General features: G+C 43.5%; 1 protein-coding gene across 1 annotated transcript; it reads right to left on the reverse strand.

Annotated features, from left to right (window-relative positions):
• Window positions 1–2,075: 2,075 nt before the first annotated feature.
• RAP2B (RAP2B, member of RAS oncogene family) lies at window positions 2,076–10,204 on the reverse strand. The gene is made up of 2 exons (XM_080656963.1): window positions 8,908–10,204; window positions 2,076–8,583 (listed from the first exon to the last, which is right to left on the reverse strand). Exon 1 carries the CDS (start codon window positions 9,692–9,694, stop codon window positions 9,143–9,145), a length of 552 nt encoding a protein of 183 aa, XP_080513089.1. The 5' UTR covers window positions 9,695–10,204; the 3' UTR covers window positions 2,076–8,583; window positions 8,908–9,142.
• Between the last annotated feature and the right edge of the window lie 7,878 nt (window positions 10,205–18,082).

Below are 18,082 nucleotides of genomic sequence, written 5' to 3' on the forward strand. Positions count from 1 at the left end.
ATGGGCTTGGAAATTGTTCTTGCTCATTACAAAACTGTTATAGCTCCTACTTTGTAGGAATGTTAGATCTCCAAATGTGTACCCCGTTAATGTAGAATTATACTTGTACCACCAGGTAGGGTGTCTGGTTGCTTAAAGTTTTTACGGGTATATTGCACAGATATTAAAACATCTATTTCATTTAAAACTTAAGAACCAAAACAACCATGTCTGGTTCAGAGTAAATTAAACAGCCATGGTCATTAAGTTAATTCCACATTAATGAACTTGCTGACAGGATACTTAATGCTGTATTTCAGGGGCTGGCAGCCACAATGCATGTGCTGGCTAGAGACGGCCAGATTCCAGAAGCTCTTTATTACATGGCAGTCACCACCACCTTTGCTGCCTGCTTCTTGACAGCATGGCCAAGGGGTTTGGACACAGATAGGTGTGTGCAGTTAAGTGGCAGGAGTCTGCCCTGGACACACTCAGTCCTGAATGCAGCTAAGAAAATGAAGCAAGGAAATGAAAGAGGGAGAGATGAATTGTGAAAGTGAAAAAAGGGAGGGAAGGAGGAATTGTAAAAGTGAAAATGAAGAGGGATGTGATATATAAAACACATTCTACCTCTTAAGTGAGGAGTCCGTATGTGGAATAGGGCCCTGGATTAAGTGGAAAGAGATTGTGAGGTGAAGTGGGGTAAACTGAATAAAGCTAAAATCCTTCAAGATGTCTCCTAGTGGAGGTTGAAGGGGCCCCAAACAAAACTGCAACATTGTTGACCTTGACCTCCCTTTCAGGATTCCTCCTACACTTCTAGGTCCCTGTATTTAGTCATCAGCCCTGATACTCCCCAACTGCAGCTTCCTCTTGAATCACATTCCTTCTCTTTCCAGGTAACTAAAAACCCCAATAAATCTCAATCCCAGAGTATTGTGTTTATCTCTTAGGTGTGAGCTAATCAAAGTGATATGGTCCGAAGCACAATAGAGAACATTTATATATATTTTTAAAAGCCTTCCTTGCAGTGCTTTGGAGTAAGGAAGGTCTTTTTCTTTGTTTTGTTTTTTAGAGAGGAAGGAAAAGGGAGAGATAGAAACATCAATGATGAAAGAGAATCATTGATTGGCTGCCTCCTGCACACTCCCACACCCCCTACTGGGAATCGAGCCTGCAACCTGGGCATGTGCCCTTGACTGGAATCGAACCCAGGACCCTTCAGTCTGCAGGCCAACGCTCTATCCACTGAGCTAAACCAGCTAGGGCTGGAGTAAGGTAGGTCTTAACTGCTCCTGCTTGACTCTAGGTTCAACCCTTCTCTCCTGTTTTCTGTTTTCTCCCTCTATCTCTACAAGGTCAAGTTCAGTGGTTCTCAACCAGGGGCTATTATGTCCTCCAGGACATTATTTATCAATGTCTGCAGTCATTTTTTGTTATCACCACTGTGTGGGAGGGCGCTACTGGCATAGAGTAGGTAGAGGCCAGGGATGCTACTACACACAGGACAGCTCTCCACAAAAAAGAATTATTGAGCCCAAAATGTTACTTGCACTGAGGCTGAGAAACCCTGACTACAGGAGCATAATGAACCCCATCCAATAGACTTCCTCACCTTTGGCCAGCAGTCCTCAACCTCAGTAAATACTGAGTCACATGAATCATGAATCTGGACACGAGGAAATCCCCAGTGCTGGAGGACTGCAGGTGTGGGGTGTGGGCTGAGGAACAAGGACACCAGCCTGCCCCAGATTCCCTCAGCCTCCTGCCTTAGCAACAACAGTACCAAGACCATGGGTTGAGCACTACCAAAGTGATTGAGGAACATAATGCACTGCCCTGACCACTCTGCATGCTTCCCCAATGACAAAATAAAAGCTGGTTTGCACAAAAATGCAGGAAAATGGCTTTGCTCCTTGGATTAGGTTTTTGTTTGTTGTTGACTCTTTCAAGATATAATATTCTCTTAAAGAAAGAGAATGCATTTGTGATTTCTCCTATGTTGGCCTCAGCATAGGTGATGGCCTGGAAAAATGTTTAGGCAGTTCTGAGTATATTAAATGAATATTCATACGACTGAATTTGTTTTTAAAAGTTTCCTTTATCGGTTTTAAAAACGAAATGCAAAGGCTATGCCCAAATCCATAGGTAACATGCTTAGTGAGCAATCTTCTCTAACTAGTTTGATCTATTTCCGTCTGTATCTCAAACCTATGAAACATACTTCTCTCTTTGCATTGTAACATGGAGAACACATTTGTATAACTATTAATGAAACAGTTCTTGGAATTTTTATCAATTAATATGGATTACATTTGTGACAAAAAAAGATATTTGCATAAATCAAATGTGGATGAATGAAATGATATACAGACAGAAAAGTTAACAGGGTACGTATGACAAAGTGAAGCTAAGATAACCAACTCAGAGTAAAGAACTCCAGACTCAAGCCTTTTCCTTCTAGATGATGAATGATGTTGAAATTAGACTTAGAAATATACCTGAAATTCTCTTACCTACTTATGATGTTGAATTCAAAACTATCTAAAATATATTTTTAAAAAATATATTTTATTGAAATATACATTCTTATAGAATTATGGTAGAATAGATCTCTGTAGAGGCTCTTTTCTTGAATGAGATATGATTCAATGTTAGCCTTTAAAGAGAATATTTAAAAATTTAAATTAATGTTAACATGTATATTTAGTAACATTAAAATATTCTGCATTCATGACCAAAACCAGATTTTGAAAACTTTTTATAACGAGTCAGATCACAGATATAAAATATTAAGACCTTTACTGAAGCTATAAAACTATAAGTAATAAATTTGCATCTCATAATTGCTTCTATAGTTAGCAGATTTTTAAAAAAATAAACAACGAAGCGCTTTCAGATCTCCGGAACCCTGTAACTGTTGACATTTAAAAAGTATGTTGTTAAATTCATGAGAATCTATACAAAACAGTCCCTAGAAATTGCTCTGCAAACTGCAGGCTAATAATTATAACTTTCTTCAATTCATATGGTTTTATAATAATCACTGTTACTGGTACCTCTTAGAGCAGTTGCCCAACGTTTCTTTCTCTGAGCTGGTTGCCTTCTTGCATCCAATAAGCACTAAAGGCGTGAGAACAAACTTTTGTATAAAATAACTATAAGCTTAGCAAACTTACAACGTCAGCTTAAATCTTTGGCACACTCATTTTTAGAGGATTATCTTTTACAAAAGAAATACCCTACCCTCAATCTTCTTTACGTGAAGAACTCCAAAAGACTATATTGAAAGAAGCAACTGCTTCTTTCTTGAAGAATATAACTTAATCATCCTTTCCCTTTTTGTTTCCTCAATAAAACAAAAAAAAAAGTGAATAAACTTCATGCCTTTTCCTCCATTTTTCCCTCTTCCTTTTCACATGAAAATATTAAAGCAAACTGATTTCCTATGCCTAAATGTTCAATTTTTGCTAATCTCAAAAGAGAAGTTGGAAATGATGCACAAAATTAGAGTTCTATATGCACCCAAACAACTATTAGTTGCTTAAAACTCATGGGATCCATTTTTATTTGCAATATCCACGTACCTTTCAAAGTAAAATTCCAATTTTCAATGAATAGATTGCTTGCCTGACATACTCATGGATTACTGTATTATAAATGATGGCATATGTAGCTGTGCTTTTGCATATACTCCTATTGATTAATATATGCCATTTTCACAGCCTATGGTGATAAAAGCTAAAAGTTGTTTCTCTTTTGCTTGGTTTCCTCCCATTTAAGCATTAGTCTTTACACCACAGTATATGCTCAATAAATGCTTGTTGAATAACGAATGAATCAATTTCAGCTCTGTTTACCAGTTTCCACTGCAACCATATTAACAGTGAAGGAATAATCTTAGGCCCTTTTGGGTCACCTGTATTCTCAATGTGTCAGTGATCTTTTTCTTTCCTATTTAAAAAAATGTTTTTGCTACATTTGCACAAGTGCCACAAATAAACCAACCACACATTTTCAAACCTTTGATAAACTTAGCCCCACATCATTTTGCCAGATAGCTCATTTTAAAAATAGCAAGATTAGTCAACTGGACAAAAAAAGCGCATACTTTCTACTCTGCTAATCTAAGAAAAACATCTTCTCAAAGATTTCTGTTTAATATCAAAGTTAGAATACAGATAGCTGTCCTGTCCAATTTACAAAACAGATGAACACTCACAGTTCCCAAAGATGTATGGCACAGTTTCATGTTATGCGTTGTTCCACAGTGGAGAACTTTAGAACTTCATGACACTAAATTGACTAATTCCTGGAAAGTCTGGCTAAGAAACTGAGTGTACATATTTACACACACACACATTTACCTATAGATACACAACTGTGCATGACCTGAAGATTTAAATACTCATATATAATTTTTTTTTTTTTTTTTTAGAATCCGTAGTGGGAAGAGTTTAAATTCTTCCCTTTTAATCTTGAAGTTAACACAAATACTTAAAAGAATTCCCTTTTACCAAAGATATTCTTTTTTTAAAAAAAAATTGAGCAGGCAGAGGAAATGTTGATTCTGAGTATGTAGGCCATGCCCTATTCTTATCACTTTTCTCATTTTGGTCAACTGCTGAATTAACACTGAAAGCCACTTCCAAAATGCAAAAAATGGTCACTCTACCTGCGAAGTGTTTATCCCATTTCACACTCAACAATTTACCAGGCTTAGTGCCAAGGGTTTTTGTCCTCTTCAGCTATAGATTTCCAATCAACATAGTCTATTTCTGTGGTAGTCAGCACTCTAAAAATGTGCGACAGGAGTCTTAAGTCTGTGTCCCTAAGTAACTAGGTGGCTGTCCATATAGTACTCATTTGGAGTTTGGACTAGATCCTTGGTTCTCAAAATGTTGGTGCTGGAACATTACCATCACCTGGAAACTAACTAGAAAAAAAAATTATGAGATCATATCCAGACATACTGAATAAGAAACTAATACCTGTTTTCACCTCCAGGTAATTTTGATGCATGGTCAAGTTTGAGAACCTCTGGACTAGAGATGAACCCTAAAGCCTTCTCAAACTACCAAAATCCTACTGTTACTAGCTCAAACATATCTTCTAGAACTAGCACTAGGTTCAATTAAGTGCTTTCAATTAGTAATACATAATCAAGAATACCACACTCGATTAGTAGCATTTGAAAATTTGACACATTTTTCACAATGACAAAAGTCCTGTTAGCAAACTTTTCCCAATTAAGTAGACACTGTGACAAATGTTTGGTGTCATTTTAACTAAGAGTGGTGGATCTCCAAAATTAAATGTTTCCTTCATACTCCAGATGTTGTGGAAAATGCATTCTTTAATACAGTTAAGGTACAGGTATTTTGCATATATTTCTCAAGATCAGCTGCTACATATGGTGTTCTCTCACTTTGCCATCCCACCTATAAAAAATACTGGGTATTTTAAAGGGGTGCAATCAGATGATGGTGAAAACATTACAAAACTACTTGAACAGTTCCAATAGATGAGGCATTTTAGGATTCCCACCTACAGAAAAGGTTAACTAATTGGGGAGTATAAAGCCTCAAACATGTAAATTCTAACCCAGACATGTCTTTTCCTGAAATGTGATTCAGTCTATTTCAACAGTTAACATGGAAATTGTTTTAACTAAGAACCATAACTCCCAAACATAAAAATGTTAAGACTTAGGATGTTACCTTCAGCTTTTCTGAGGCTATTACAAAAGGAGTACTAAAATAATCCTTTGACATGACATAAAGCCTGGATGACAGTCAGGGACCAAAAGGAAAAGCTGTTAAAAAAACAGCAGGGGTCAAGTTTAAGTTAACTTTTGCTCCCAAGATAAAGGTTCCTTTCTCACCCAGTATCTGTTTTGACAGGTGATTGCCTTATAGCAAACTGCTCCTCCCTCCCAACCTCCCTCCCTCCCTTCCTTTTAACACCCAAGTCAGCCCAACTTTTTCAAGGAAACAAATGCTCTTATCTCTTCACACCCTAATACTAAGAGGTTCTTGCTAGCCAAATAAACTGACATATTCTTAAAAACAATGTCCCTCACTTCTCTCAATTTTGTCAAGAACATAATGGAGAAGGCCACCAAACTCAGAAATACTATTTTCCTGCTCTAAGAAATACACACCAAATTGTTTTCATTGAGAATCCAAAAAGCATTTATTTTACAGTACTCAGGAAAAGCATATTAAATTCTTCTGCTCTGCCATCCTAGACCTATTAAGAATTTAGTCATGCAAGTGACTAAATCCTATGTGGAGATGATTAATGCACCAACAACCTATTTCTTTTCCAATTTTCCATTTTTAAGTGTTCCCTGTCAGGAGTATATACATTTCTCAAGTAAGACACTTGGCACCATTTTAGGTCAAAAGGCTTCCAAAATACAAAACTAAAGTAAACCATAAAAAAAAAAAAAAAAAAAAAAAAAGTCAACAGATGCCTTAAAAAATATCCTTCATAATACTTGGTAAGTCTTCAGAATTTTCAACACTTTAGATCTATTGAAGCAAATCAATTTACTCAAATATGAGGAATCTTTGCAAAGGCATACATTTGAGTAGTTTCTTTTAATTTCTCTATTTAGAATATATTTAGTACCTTGTAATTGATTTTAATACTAAACTTAAGTGAGATCAAGAATGAGAAAAGAATGGCCATAGGACCACCACAGGTAAAATGTCTATTTTTCCTCCACCCTGGAATACTGAGATGTCTCCTGGGCAAAGGACACATTTTAAAGCAAGATATGTTAATACTGTTTAAAGAAACCTGTGGCCTGTCATTTGTTTTGGCTTCATCCACAGAATAAATCCCTTTGTCCAAAGACCCTTGAGAAAACTTCATCTACACGCACAGACTTACAGCCTATCAAATGCTCGTGGTTTGTAGCCATAAACCTTTTATTCTACAGAGTTACATTAGTCAAGTGGCCCTTAAGAAAAATAAAACAGAAAAAGTTCACACTGCCTCCTACTGTTAGCAGGAACATTTCATGAGGTCAAAATGGCCCACAATCTGTAATGAAAGCAAGGGGTTTTTGTCTTAGTTTTTTTCCGTTTTCTTCTTTGTAAAGATCTATTTCCAAATCAAAACCTCAAGAGTTGAGATGCTGCCTACAGCCTATACAAATTACTGCAGAAAACACTAGTAGTATGACTTTGGAATGGAAATCATCTTCCCCAAACATCCTTTTGACTTGGTATGTATGTGACCTAATTTAAACTAAACAAAAGAAAAAATGCTACTCTGCCTGATCAGATAGATGGTTACTTTTCCAGATTTAAGGCAGTACTAGCAGTTGGTTCCTCCCTTCCCTACCTACTGTGAGGTAAGGTAAACTGCTCCATGCCAGCGGAAGAGTCAATAATCTTGTAGTCAGATGATATGGCCATACCCCAGGGCTTCCTAGACCATGGTGATTTTCCCCATATTTAAGAAGTGGGGAGTGATGTCACTCAACTTGCCACTGAAATACTTCTGTCTTCAAAATGTGACCACCAACTTTGGGGACACCAGGCCCCAATCACCTGCACCTGTCCACCTTAGCCATGTTACTGTATTAAATCACTGAATATGAAACACAGAAACACAAACAATAGTTTTGGGTTTGTTTCTTTAAAAATGACATTTGTATTAAAAGTCTTAAAATGAAGAGACAATGATTAAACACGTGTGTCTGGAATTAAAAATTACAGTTGGTTAGAATTCTCTTGGTACATCACAACAGTAAAATTTTGCTCTTTGCTTCTGAAGGAAGACCCTATTAACAGATAACCAAAAAAAAAAAATATTTTAAAATAATATAAAAGGGGAGCTAAATACCTGAACATTTGAAGAAAACGAAGAAAGAAATGTAAAAAAAAAAAAAAAAATTTGCAAGACATGGAAATTACATTTTAAAGGCTGGAAATAATAAAGAAGAAATTCACAGAACAACAGGCCCTATTGTCCTGGCTCCTTCGGGATGATTACTGAAAGGAAACTGGGAAGTGGTTTGGGGAATAGCAGATTCTGGGGTAGGGTGGGAAGTTCACAGGTTGGCACCGGCTGGAACAGCTGAGTTTTGAAGGCACTCTGCAGACACAGGGGTGCTGGGGGCCCTGAATCACATTTGTTAAGTCTTTGTACTGTATTTTAAAGAGCTACTCATCAAAATCTGTTACTGCCCACCAAGAAGAATAAGAAGCTAAACTTCAAAAAAAAAAAACACCAAAAAACAAAAAACAAAACCACACACACACAATAGTACACACACAAAATGTGCAGATCTGTAACATTTTTTTCACAGCTGATAAAAAAAAATACTACCGTTTTTCCCCAGACTCCCCTTAGATACAGTAGGTAAACAAAATAGATTTTCCCCCCCACAAATATCAGCAGACACTTCCTGGCACCCCACACTGGATTGGCATCAGTGCTAACAGTCCCAGTTCAGATGTGCAATACTTCAGGTTGGATACACCGAAACAAGAATCCAACTTTGCATAGACATCCTCAGAATCGCAGTCACGGGGTTGCCCTTCCAAGCTGGCAGAAAAGGAACCCGATCATAATTTCCAGCTACTCCTGGAAAAAAAAAGGAAAAAACAAAAGTTTCTTCCTCTCCTCCTGCTCCTTCATTTGGTTCTCCCGGACTTCCTTCCATGTATTTAAAACTTGGAACTAGAAAACGGTTGTTGAAAGAAAAACAAAAAACACCCCCCTCCCTTCTTTCCACCTTCTCCCTGTCCTCTTCCTCCCCCACCCCGTTTTTTTTTTTTTTTTTTTTTTCCAGGCTGAAACTTTCGCTCGCTCGCGTCAAGTCGCCAATACAGCACCCTTAACGGTTACTTAAAGGTGGTGGTGGGGGGGGGGGGCATATGCGTCAACCAAAATCAATGAGAAACGTACATGATGCAAAGAACCACATTTCCACTGGGTCTCAGATGGTCAGGACCGGTCACCCCTCCGGACGCGGGGAGGAGGCAGGGGACGTCGGCCGCAGAGGCCGGCCGGGATCCCGGGACACCCCGGCCAACGCAAAGTCGTCTCCAATCTCAAAGCAAGAAGAGGAATCACATTTAGAGAGTCGGGTGCGTTTGGCTTTTGTGCGCAAAGCACGGCCGGCGCGGCGGCCGCGGGCGCCTCAGAGGATCACGCAGGCCGAGCAGCAGCCCTCGTCGCCGTTGGGCTGCGCCGCGTAGTTCATCTGCCGCACGATCTCGGCGAACAGCTCGTCCACCGAGGCTTTGTTTTTGGCCGACGTCTCCATGAAGGGGCAGCTCCACTCCTCGGCCAGGGCCTTGCCTTCGCCGTAGGAGACCTCGCGCTCGCCCTCCAGGTCCACCTTATTCCCCACCAGGATCATGGGCACGCGCTCGTACCGCTTCACGCGGATGATCTGGTCCCGCATGGGCTTGATGTCCTGGAAGCTCTGCTGGTTGACGAGGCTGTAGACGAGGATGAAGCCCTGGCCGTTCTTGATGTACAGGTCCCGCATGGACGCGAACTGCTCCGTGCCCGCCGTGTCCAGGATCTCCAGCACCGACGGCGACGAGTCCACCTCGATCTCCTTTCGGTAGAAATCCTCGATGGTGGGGTCGTACTTCTCGATGAAGGAGCCGGTCACGAACTGCACGGTGAGCGCGGACTTGCCCACGCCGCCCGAGCCCAACACCACCACTTTGTACTCTCTCATGGCTCCGTCGGCGCTCTCGCCGCGCCCGCCGAGGCCCCGTCGGGGCTGCGCGCCGGGGATGGGCTAGGCTTGGCGGCTGGACTTCTCCCCTACCTCAGCTCCGCAGGGAAAAACTAGGAGCGGGTGGCTGGGGAGCGCAGGACGCAGAAATCACCACGCGGGGCCGGGCGCCGGGCCAGCCGGCGGCAGCGCGTCCCTGGGGCTCGGGTCCGGGGCCCCGCAGCAGCCCGCGGTGGTGGCAGCGGCGGCAACCTGGGCGGCGGACGGGGAGGACAATGCCGGCAGCCTGTGCGAGGCGACGGCTGCAGTTTCTCGCCGCGGCAGTCCGGGAGGGCGGGGACGTGGTGGCGGCGGGCTGCGGAGGTGGCTGCTAATTGCGCGCCGAGCCGGGACGCGCGTGGCATGAGTCCCCGCAGAGCGTGCGCCCTCCGCCGCGGCCCATCGCGCTCTCTCCCGCAGCCTCCGCGGGGCGAGGGCTTCCTACTCGCCGCGCGCACCCGGGCCCTCCCCGCACCGGCGAGCATGCCCAGTGTGCCGCCGCCGCGCCTGCTGGATCCGATGCTCCTGGTTTTCCGGGGGGCCGGGCGGGGGCGGGGCTGTAGGTGGGGCTCGCGATTTGAGTCTGGAGGAGCGGATTCTGGAGAGGAGCGAGTGTGGGAGCTCGCCGGGAAATGTGTCGGGTTGTGGAGGTGTTGGAAGCGGGGCTGGGGAAGCTCAGGCGGGACGATGGAGGCCGTCTTTCACGGCTCTGGGGTTCGCGCATACGGCGGCGGCTCTGCAAGAAGTGTGTGGGCACGGCGGGCACTCGGCACAGAGCAGGCTCTGCTCCCGCCGACTCCCGCAATCAAAAGTCCAAGGATCCCACTCCCGATTCCCAGCGCTGTGCCTCTCGGGGCCGGAGACCCAAAGGACATTTGGTTGCTTGAGCGGCGGGTGGAGGGCGGCGCAGCTTTTTTTAAAGCGTTCGCCTTTTCTGGCAGACTCTCCCCGGACCGCATCTCCAGGACAAAGACAATGAGAACCCTGGGCCTGAATTACTGTTCCGACCGGGGAAGGGGCAGCCTCTAGTGACCACTAGTGACCAAAGCTCTCTCCCGGGTAGCACTTGGAGGGTCCCACCCCCTCCCCACTGGGCTAGCGCCAAAACCCGGAGACTGTGTTGCAACTCGGTCCATCCGTGGCGGCGGCGCCCGCAGCTAGTCAGGGCATGCTCAGTGGGCAGAGCAGGTTTTCGGGCTTAGAAGCAGGAAGCTTTAGCACCGCACACCCACACTCCAGCTCAAATTACCTCTCCCAGACTCCCGGCCCATTGGTCCCGGGCGCAAATCTCACACCTCAAGTGCTCTCCCATTGGCTACCGCCAAGGTTTTGTCAGTTTGGGCCGCTTCATTGGCTAAAAAGTAACCTCCTCCCGTGATTGGTTTTGTATGGAGCTGGAGTTAGGAGGCGGAGGCACAGCTGTTCTTTCTCTGCTGCTCCTCCGCCCCCTCCCTCCCACTTCCCCAAGCTAGTCGTTTTGCAGCTAAGAGTGCAAAAATAAGAGGAATTTAGGCGGAGAGCTCAGAGCTAAATATAGCCCTTTGTTGGTGTTTTCCAGAGAGTGTGACTTCTCGGTGCCCAGTCACGACTGTCCTTTAAAGGGAGCAGAAAGGGCTGGTTACAGTTCTTGGGCCACAAGCATCAGCAAACTTTCCAAGTTCCTTTGCAGAAGGAGGAGGGCGGCTAGGATGGGGAAAGGGGCCACTGTGAATTCTTTCCACACGGAGGAGTGGGGGAATGCCCAGGCTTGCCCTTAGAAGACGTCTTCGCTTTGGGCGGGCAGTCGCTAGACCTGACTCGGCTCACTCTCCCGCGAGGTGCAAGGGAACTGCCTGGGCTTGCCCCCGGGTCTCCCTCTTTCCTGGCGAAGGAGATGTCAGGACCTGTCAGAAGGCTTAGGGGAGTTAGCGTGAGCGCCCAGGCGAGTGGGATGGGAGGGGACCGAGCTGCGTCAACGCTGGCGCCGGGTCCTGCCTTTTTTTTTTCTTTCTTTCTTTCTTTCTTTCTTTTTTTTTTTTTTTTTTTTTAAATCCCAGGCCACTTGCACTGGCTTAACTGCGCGCATCATCAGGGATGAGCCAGGCGGTGTGCTGCGTGCTAACACGGTTTCAGTTCCTGAGCCCCGCCGTGACTCACGGCCACATTTGCGAGTTAACCTTCTCTGAAACCCTGGCCGTGCGTGTCTGCAGCCCCAAGTCCTTGGCCATGGGACCTGCGGGACCTGGGCGGCAGCCTACGCCTTGGATGGGGGTGGATGGTGCCCAGCCCTGCGCCTGGCCGCGCTCTTCAGTGGAGAGAGAGGTTGAATCTTGATGATCAGAGTGCTTGGATATCATTATGTTTATATAATTCTCCAGATAAACCGTTCGGAGGCAAGTTCGCCTAATGCAGCTGGAGAGAACTCACAACACTTATCCAGCGTTTAATGTCTGCGAAGCCTTTCTGCACGCCCTATCTTACTCACTCCTCGTAACAATGATCTGCTTTACGATGAGGAAACGGAAGCCCTAACATGTTCAGTAACTTGCTTGAGATTTCACAGGGTGTGAGTAGCCACGCTAGGGTCGCAGGTGTTTGGCTGCTTGTAACCAATCGTCTATACTCCCTTCACTCAAGAAAGTTCCCGGATTTTACTCTTTGGCTGAATCTTGATGTCTTGGAATCAGACTGGCTCTTAAACCGCAGCGAAAGGGACCTCTGCCCACTGCCACGGCCTGCTCTCCTCTGGCAGTGCCCCTTCCCACAGCGCAAAGAGCCTGGCTTCTCCTCTACCATTCATTCTCCAGGACTCAGGGGTGCGAAACCTTTTTTTCTGCCAAGGGCCGTTTGTGAGCCATACAAAATTATCAACTTAAAAATTAGCCTGCTATATATGGTCAAACATTTAATGAACTCACATCTAATGCCTTGGGCAGGGCCAGGCCAAAGGATTTCGAGGGCCTTCCGAGTCCCCACCCCTGCTCCAGGTCGTCAGAATTCTGAAATCCCCTACCTAAGTAGTACCAAGCCTCTCTCAGGATCTGCCTGGGCCTCTGAACCCACCCTGTGCCCAGAAATGGTCTTGGTTGGAGTGTGCACAGGGCTTGGACCGTTGAGCCCTTCCTGGAACTTTGGGCCCCTCCTTAGAGCAGGAAGAGGGGTCAGTTGGAGTCAGCTCTGTCTTCCCTGTGACCTTGCAGCCTGGCCCTTGGAAGAGTCCAAGAATTCATCGTTCACACCTGGCCATGCAGGTCCTTGGGAAGAGGTATTTGTCAAGGTGGGAGGGTCATATTTTATCAGTTTGTTATCTTGATGTATAACAAATACTTAGACTACTGCTATGCAGGCCTCTGTTTGTCTTCTTGCACACAAATGTGAGGCGTGGTTCTGAGTACCGCACTGTAGAAGATGGTTTGTCCTTATAAGCCTGCTGGCTGATCTCAAGTGTTGGAGAGCAGTTATTACCTGAGACCTTGGGCAGGCGCCTCAGGCTCTCCTGACCTTAGGTTCCCTCGCTATAAAATGGGGATGATAAAATGTGCCCTGCCCTCCTCGCTATCTAAGGAACCTTGGAGAGAATCTGGCGACCAAGCCCCTCATTTTACATCAGAGAGGGCTGAGCAGAATTAGAACCCTGGTGTCCTGGCTGCCCTTTTGCTGGTGCCAGCCTGTCCTCGGGAGTAATAATTAACAGATACGGGGTGGAAACATGTTTTTAAAGCGGCAGCACCTCATAAATGCATGACAATGACACAGACTCGGGGGCTGACAGCTCCGTCTAGAAGAGACCATCCTCAGGACTCTGGGTGTTATTGAATCTTGGCGGCCTCTCCGGAACCAGAAAGATGCCACAGTTTGAATACTTTCTATTAGGGACTTCTCAGTAGCTAATTTTATTACATTCAGGTGGTCTCCCTCAGGAAGATTTGCCCTGGGGCTTTGTGAATCAAAACGAAGTAATAGAATTGCTGATGCAGACATTTTTAAGGTTGCTCACTTCCTCTTATGAAATCTGTTAGGAGTCTTCATTTACCTCACTTAGAGGTTATTATATATCCTGTACCATAATTATTTACAAGTCTGTGTCTTGTCACTCAGTATCACATGAATTCCTTGAGGGCAGGGTCCGTTATCAGGCTTATCTTTGGAGCCACCTCTTTGCCTCACAACATATAATGCAGTGCCTATGTAGGAAGCCCTCAATAAATATTTATTGACTATATGAATGGCATTTTCTTCCTTTTCCAAACTATTTGTAGTAAAAGATTTTATTAAGTTTTGCTGAAATATAACATTTCCTGGGAACTTAGAAAAATACATCCTAATGTTTCAGTCTCCCTGAGTTCTAAAGATTCTGGGTGACCAACGTCCACCTTTATTTCAGTGGAATCAGTAAATTGGTGCTATCCTGGGGAAAGATACCAAAGTGTCCAATAGATAAACGCTTTCTCTGAAGATTTAACATCTGCTGACAATATGAAAACATTGAAAGTAAAAGCTACCAAGTAAGGACTGCTTAACCTTTGGTACTGACTGTTACGTCAAGGGGGGTTGTGTCCCTGGCTTTTGCTCGCACGGTGAGACTGCTGAGGTTTTATGACACTTGGGTTGGGCCTTCAATGAATGAGCATGTTTGTTAGAACATAAATCTTCGAAGTCTTCAAGAAAATAAGTACCACTTGTCCGCTTTATGTATACAAAGTAACCAGACTTTATTATTTTTGTAGTTTTAGCTGGTGCCACCTATAGGTAAACAAATAATTTGGAACAAATACTGATTTTGAAAGCACCAAGGATAAGTTGATAGTGATCACGCATTATGCTTTTAAAGGGAAGTATGAGTGTAAGATGGTGCCTTGCAGAGTTCTCAATACTATTTGTTAAATACCTGAACATGTTATAACCCAGGCTACTAGCAGGCTGAGGGTATTTTATTTTATTTTAATTTGTGGTCTTTTAAAAGTAATCTCCAGAAATTCCCCAAACATTATTTTATAAGCCAACAAAACAATTACCATTTCATACTATGATATTACGCTCTGGGCAGTCGGCTTGTAAGAACAGTGGCTTGTGCTACTTGTAATGGGATTGTGTATCTTTATATCTTAAAAATGTCCAAAAATCTTAGCATGGTAACTAAAGAGACACAAAGTTGTCTAGATATTCTGATTTCAGTGTCTGCCTTTGTCACTTGTACTCTGATTGGCTCCTTTTTCCTATTTTAATTATTTTTCAAAGGAAAATGTAGCAGAAACTTAAATTTTAAATTAAATATCCAGTTAAATTCATTCAAACTTTTTATAAACTTTTTGATAGGCCAACACAAAGAAACAGGAGAATCAAAATCGCTATTGTCTCAAGGTTGTTGCTTCTCAGATTAGTATTGAACAATGATCTCAACATAAAGGTTAGTGTACAGTGTTATTTTTGATAATGAAAACCACTCATCTTCAGAAAGGGTTGTACACACCTAGGCAAATATCACACAACTACTCCGTGGGTTTGAGTTCAGTCTTAAGTTCTTACTAATGGTTTGTCATGTTTTCATTCTTTTACAAAATTTTTTAATAAGAAATCTCTTTCCTCTAAGGTAAATGATCTCTTCTCTGTTAGGTCTAAGATTCACCTGAGATCCTACCTGTGGAGAAAAGAACACAACTTGCTTATAGCACCACTTTTATATGATGAATGTATTCTTACTCCAGGGAAATTTTAGATTTTATTGATCCTGTTTTTCCTAGGTGAAAGCTCAGTTTCAAATCTTAATCTGTTTTAAGAATTGTCTCCTGAGAACCTCTGTTCCAGAAAATCAAAGATAGCAAGAATGGAAGAAATTTCCCAGCTCCATTGAAAGAATTTCCCCCTCACTTGCTTTTTTCTCACTGGAGTAAAGGAGCCCCCTTTGGTCCTGCAGGGACAACCACCCACCACTTCCCCAGGTGCACAGTGGAGGCCTGACACCCCTTCTGCAGCTGTGGCTCCAATAAGTCTTTCAGACTTTGTGGTTTTGATGGAAACAGAGTCTAAACTGGGGGGAAGGAAGTTTCCTTTGTAAATTTTCAGTAGTAGGATTTGGCTTAAGGACTCTGCCTAAGAGGGTTCTATTTCACTGGCAGTTACACAAGCTAACAATCTGGAGCTAGAGAGAGGATCTGTGGTGGTGGTTTAGGTAGATAACAAAATAGCAGAAATTAGTCTAGTTAAATAATTTTGTGATTGCTATATTCAATTCTGTCATGGAAGTTTGCAACTCTTCTCAAAGTTTTTTTTTTGTTGTTTTTGTTGTTCTGTTATTCAATTCTTATAATGTGTACATATTCTAAATCCAAAGTATACAAACTAAACCTTTTCTGTTAAGGAACTTAGGTTCTTCAAAAACAAAAACAAACAAACAAAAAAACACACCCTTATTGCCTTGTAGAATATAATTTTATGCAATTAAAAGGGAGTGATCCTGGGAAACATCATATAGCTCTGTGTGTCATATAAGCTACATATTCTAAGCGAGTGGTTGGCAAACTTTTTCTGTGAAGGGGCAGACAATAAATATTTCAGATTTGGCAGACCCTACCACTTCAGTTGCAACTACTCAGTTCTGCCCTTGCAGCATGAAGGCGGCCTTAGGCCATCCTATATAATAAAGAGGTGATATGAAAATTGACCCTCACACCCTCACAAGATGGCTGCCTACAACCAGGCTGGCAGGTGGATTAGTGAGGGATGACCAAACGATTGAATAAGCAGGCTGCATGGGGCGACCAGGCCAGCAGGAGGTTAGTGAGGAATGAGCAAACAACTGAACAGCAGGCTGCGTGGGGTGACCAGGCAGAGAGGGAGGGCAGTTGGGAGCAACCAGGTCAGCAGGGGGGGGGCAGTTGGGGGCAACCAGGTCAGCAGGGGGGCAGTAAGAGGCAACCAGGCCGGTGGAGGGGGCAGTTAGGAGTGACCAGGCTGGCAGGGAGGGAGCAGTTGGGGGTGACTTGGCTGGCAGCGGGGGGCAGTTAGGGGTGATCAGGCTGGCAGGGGGGTAGTTAGGGGTGATCAGTCCGGTGGGGGGGGGCAGTTAGGGGTGACCAGTCAGGCAGGCAGGTGAGCAATTAGGAGCCAGCAGTCCAGGATTGTGAGAGGGATGTCCAACTGCCAGGATTGGGCCTAAACTGGCAGGTAGACATCCCCCAAGGGGTCCCAGATTGGAGAGGATGCAGGCTGGGCTGAGGGCCCCCCCCCATGCACGAATTTCGTGCACTGGGCCTCTAGTATGTATATAAATGGGCATGACAGTGTTTCAATAACACTTTCTTTACAGAATAGGTGGTGGGCTGCGTTTGGCCCACAGTCCCATAGGTTGCCCATATCTAAACCAGGTATTGAGAAAAGATCGTTGTTGGAGGCCAAGTGTTCTTATAATCAAAACTAGAGGCCCAGCACATGAAATATGTGCGCAGGTACAGTCCCTAGGCCTGGCCTGTTATCGGTGTCATCTTCCCCGGCTGCCAGCAGCTCGCCCCGCCCCCTGCCGCCACCCACCCTTGGTTCCCCATTCACCATCAGGCGATCGGAGCCTGCTGGCTGGGGGGAGGAACTGAGAGGTGGTCATTGCACCTCATAGTGACTGGTTGAGCGGTCATTCTGGTTGTTCCACCATTTGGTCAATTTGCATATTACTCTTTTGTGTATATAGATGAACTACTAATCTGTCATTAGCTACAGCCATAACTCTTTTTTAAAAAATATTTTTTATTGATTTTAGAGAAGGAAGAGAGAGATATAGAAATATCAATGATTCTCTCTCATTATGGTGTTTCTATCTCTCTCTCTTAACCTTAATTTATAGTAAAATGCCCCTCAAATATAATGAATATATTTCAAGAGATATGACTGTAATTCTGTATTTTATGAAACCTTCAGATTGCTATTTTTACACATGGAAAGTTTGTTCTCAACAGATAAGGTATCAGCAATGATTTTTATTGGACCTCTCATCCTTTTCTCATTGATTTGTAATTGTTGATTATGTATCATGGTTATATTGTGTAATATGTAAGGGTATTATCCTCCGTTAACCGTTTGCATTGCAAATAATTTAATCAGTTACTAGTCTTTGATTTGTTTATGCTTTCTTTTTTCGTTAAGACTTTAACAATATTCCTATTTTGAATTTATTGATCTTTTCCTTGATGGGTTTCCTTTGTGGATTTCAGGCTCAATTTGAAAGACGTCTCACACTGCAGGATATTTTATACAACTGGTGTTTTCTTCTAGCATTTTTAAGGTTTCTTTCTTTTTTTAATTTTATGGTTACCTTTTGGCTTGCTTTTCAACGGAAAAGCCAGCCTCAGTAAATATGGAGAGATTGAAATGCAAGCAATA

The sequence above is a fragment of the Plecotus auritus genome (assembly GCF_963455305.1).
Source record: "Plecotus auritus genome assembly, chromosome: 2".
NCBI lineage: Eukaryota > Metazoa > Chordata > Mammalia > Chiroptera > Vespertilionidae > Plecotus > Plecotus auritus.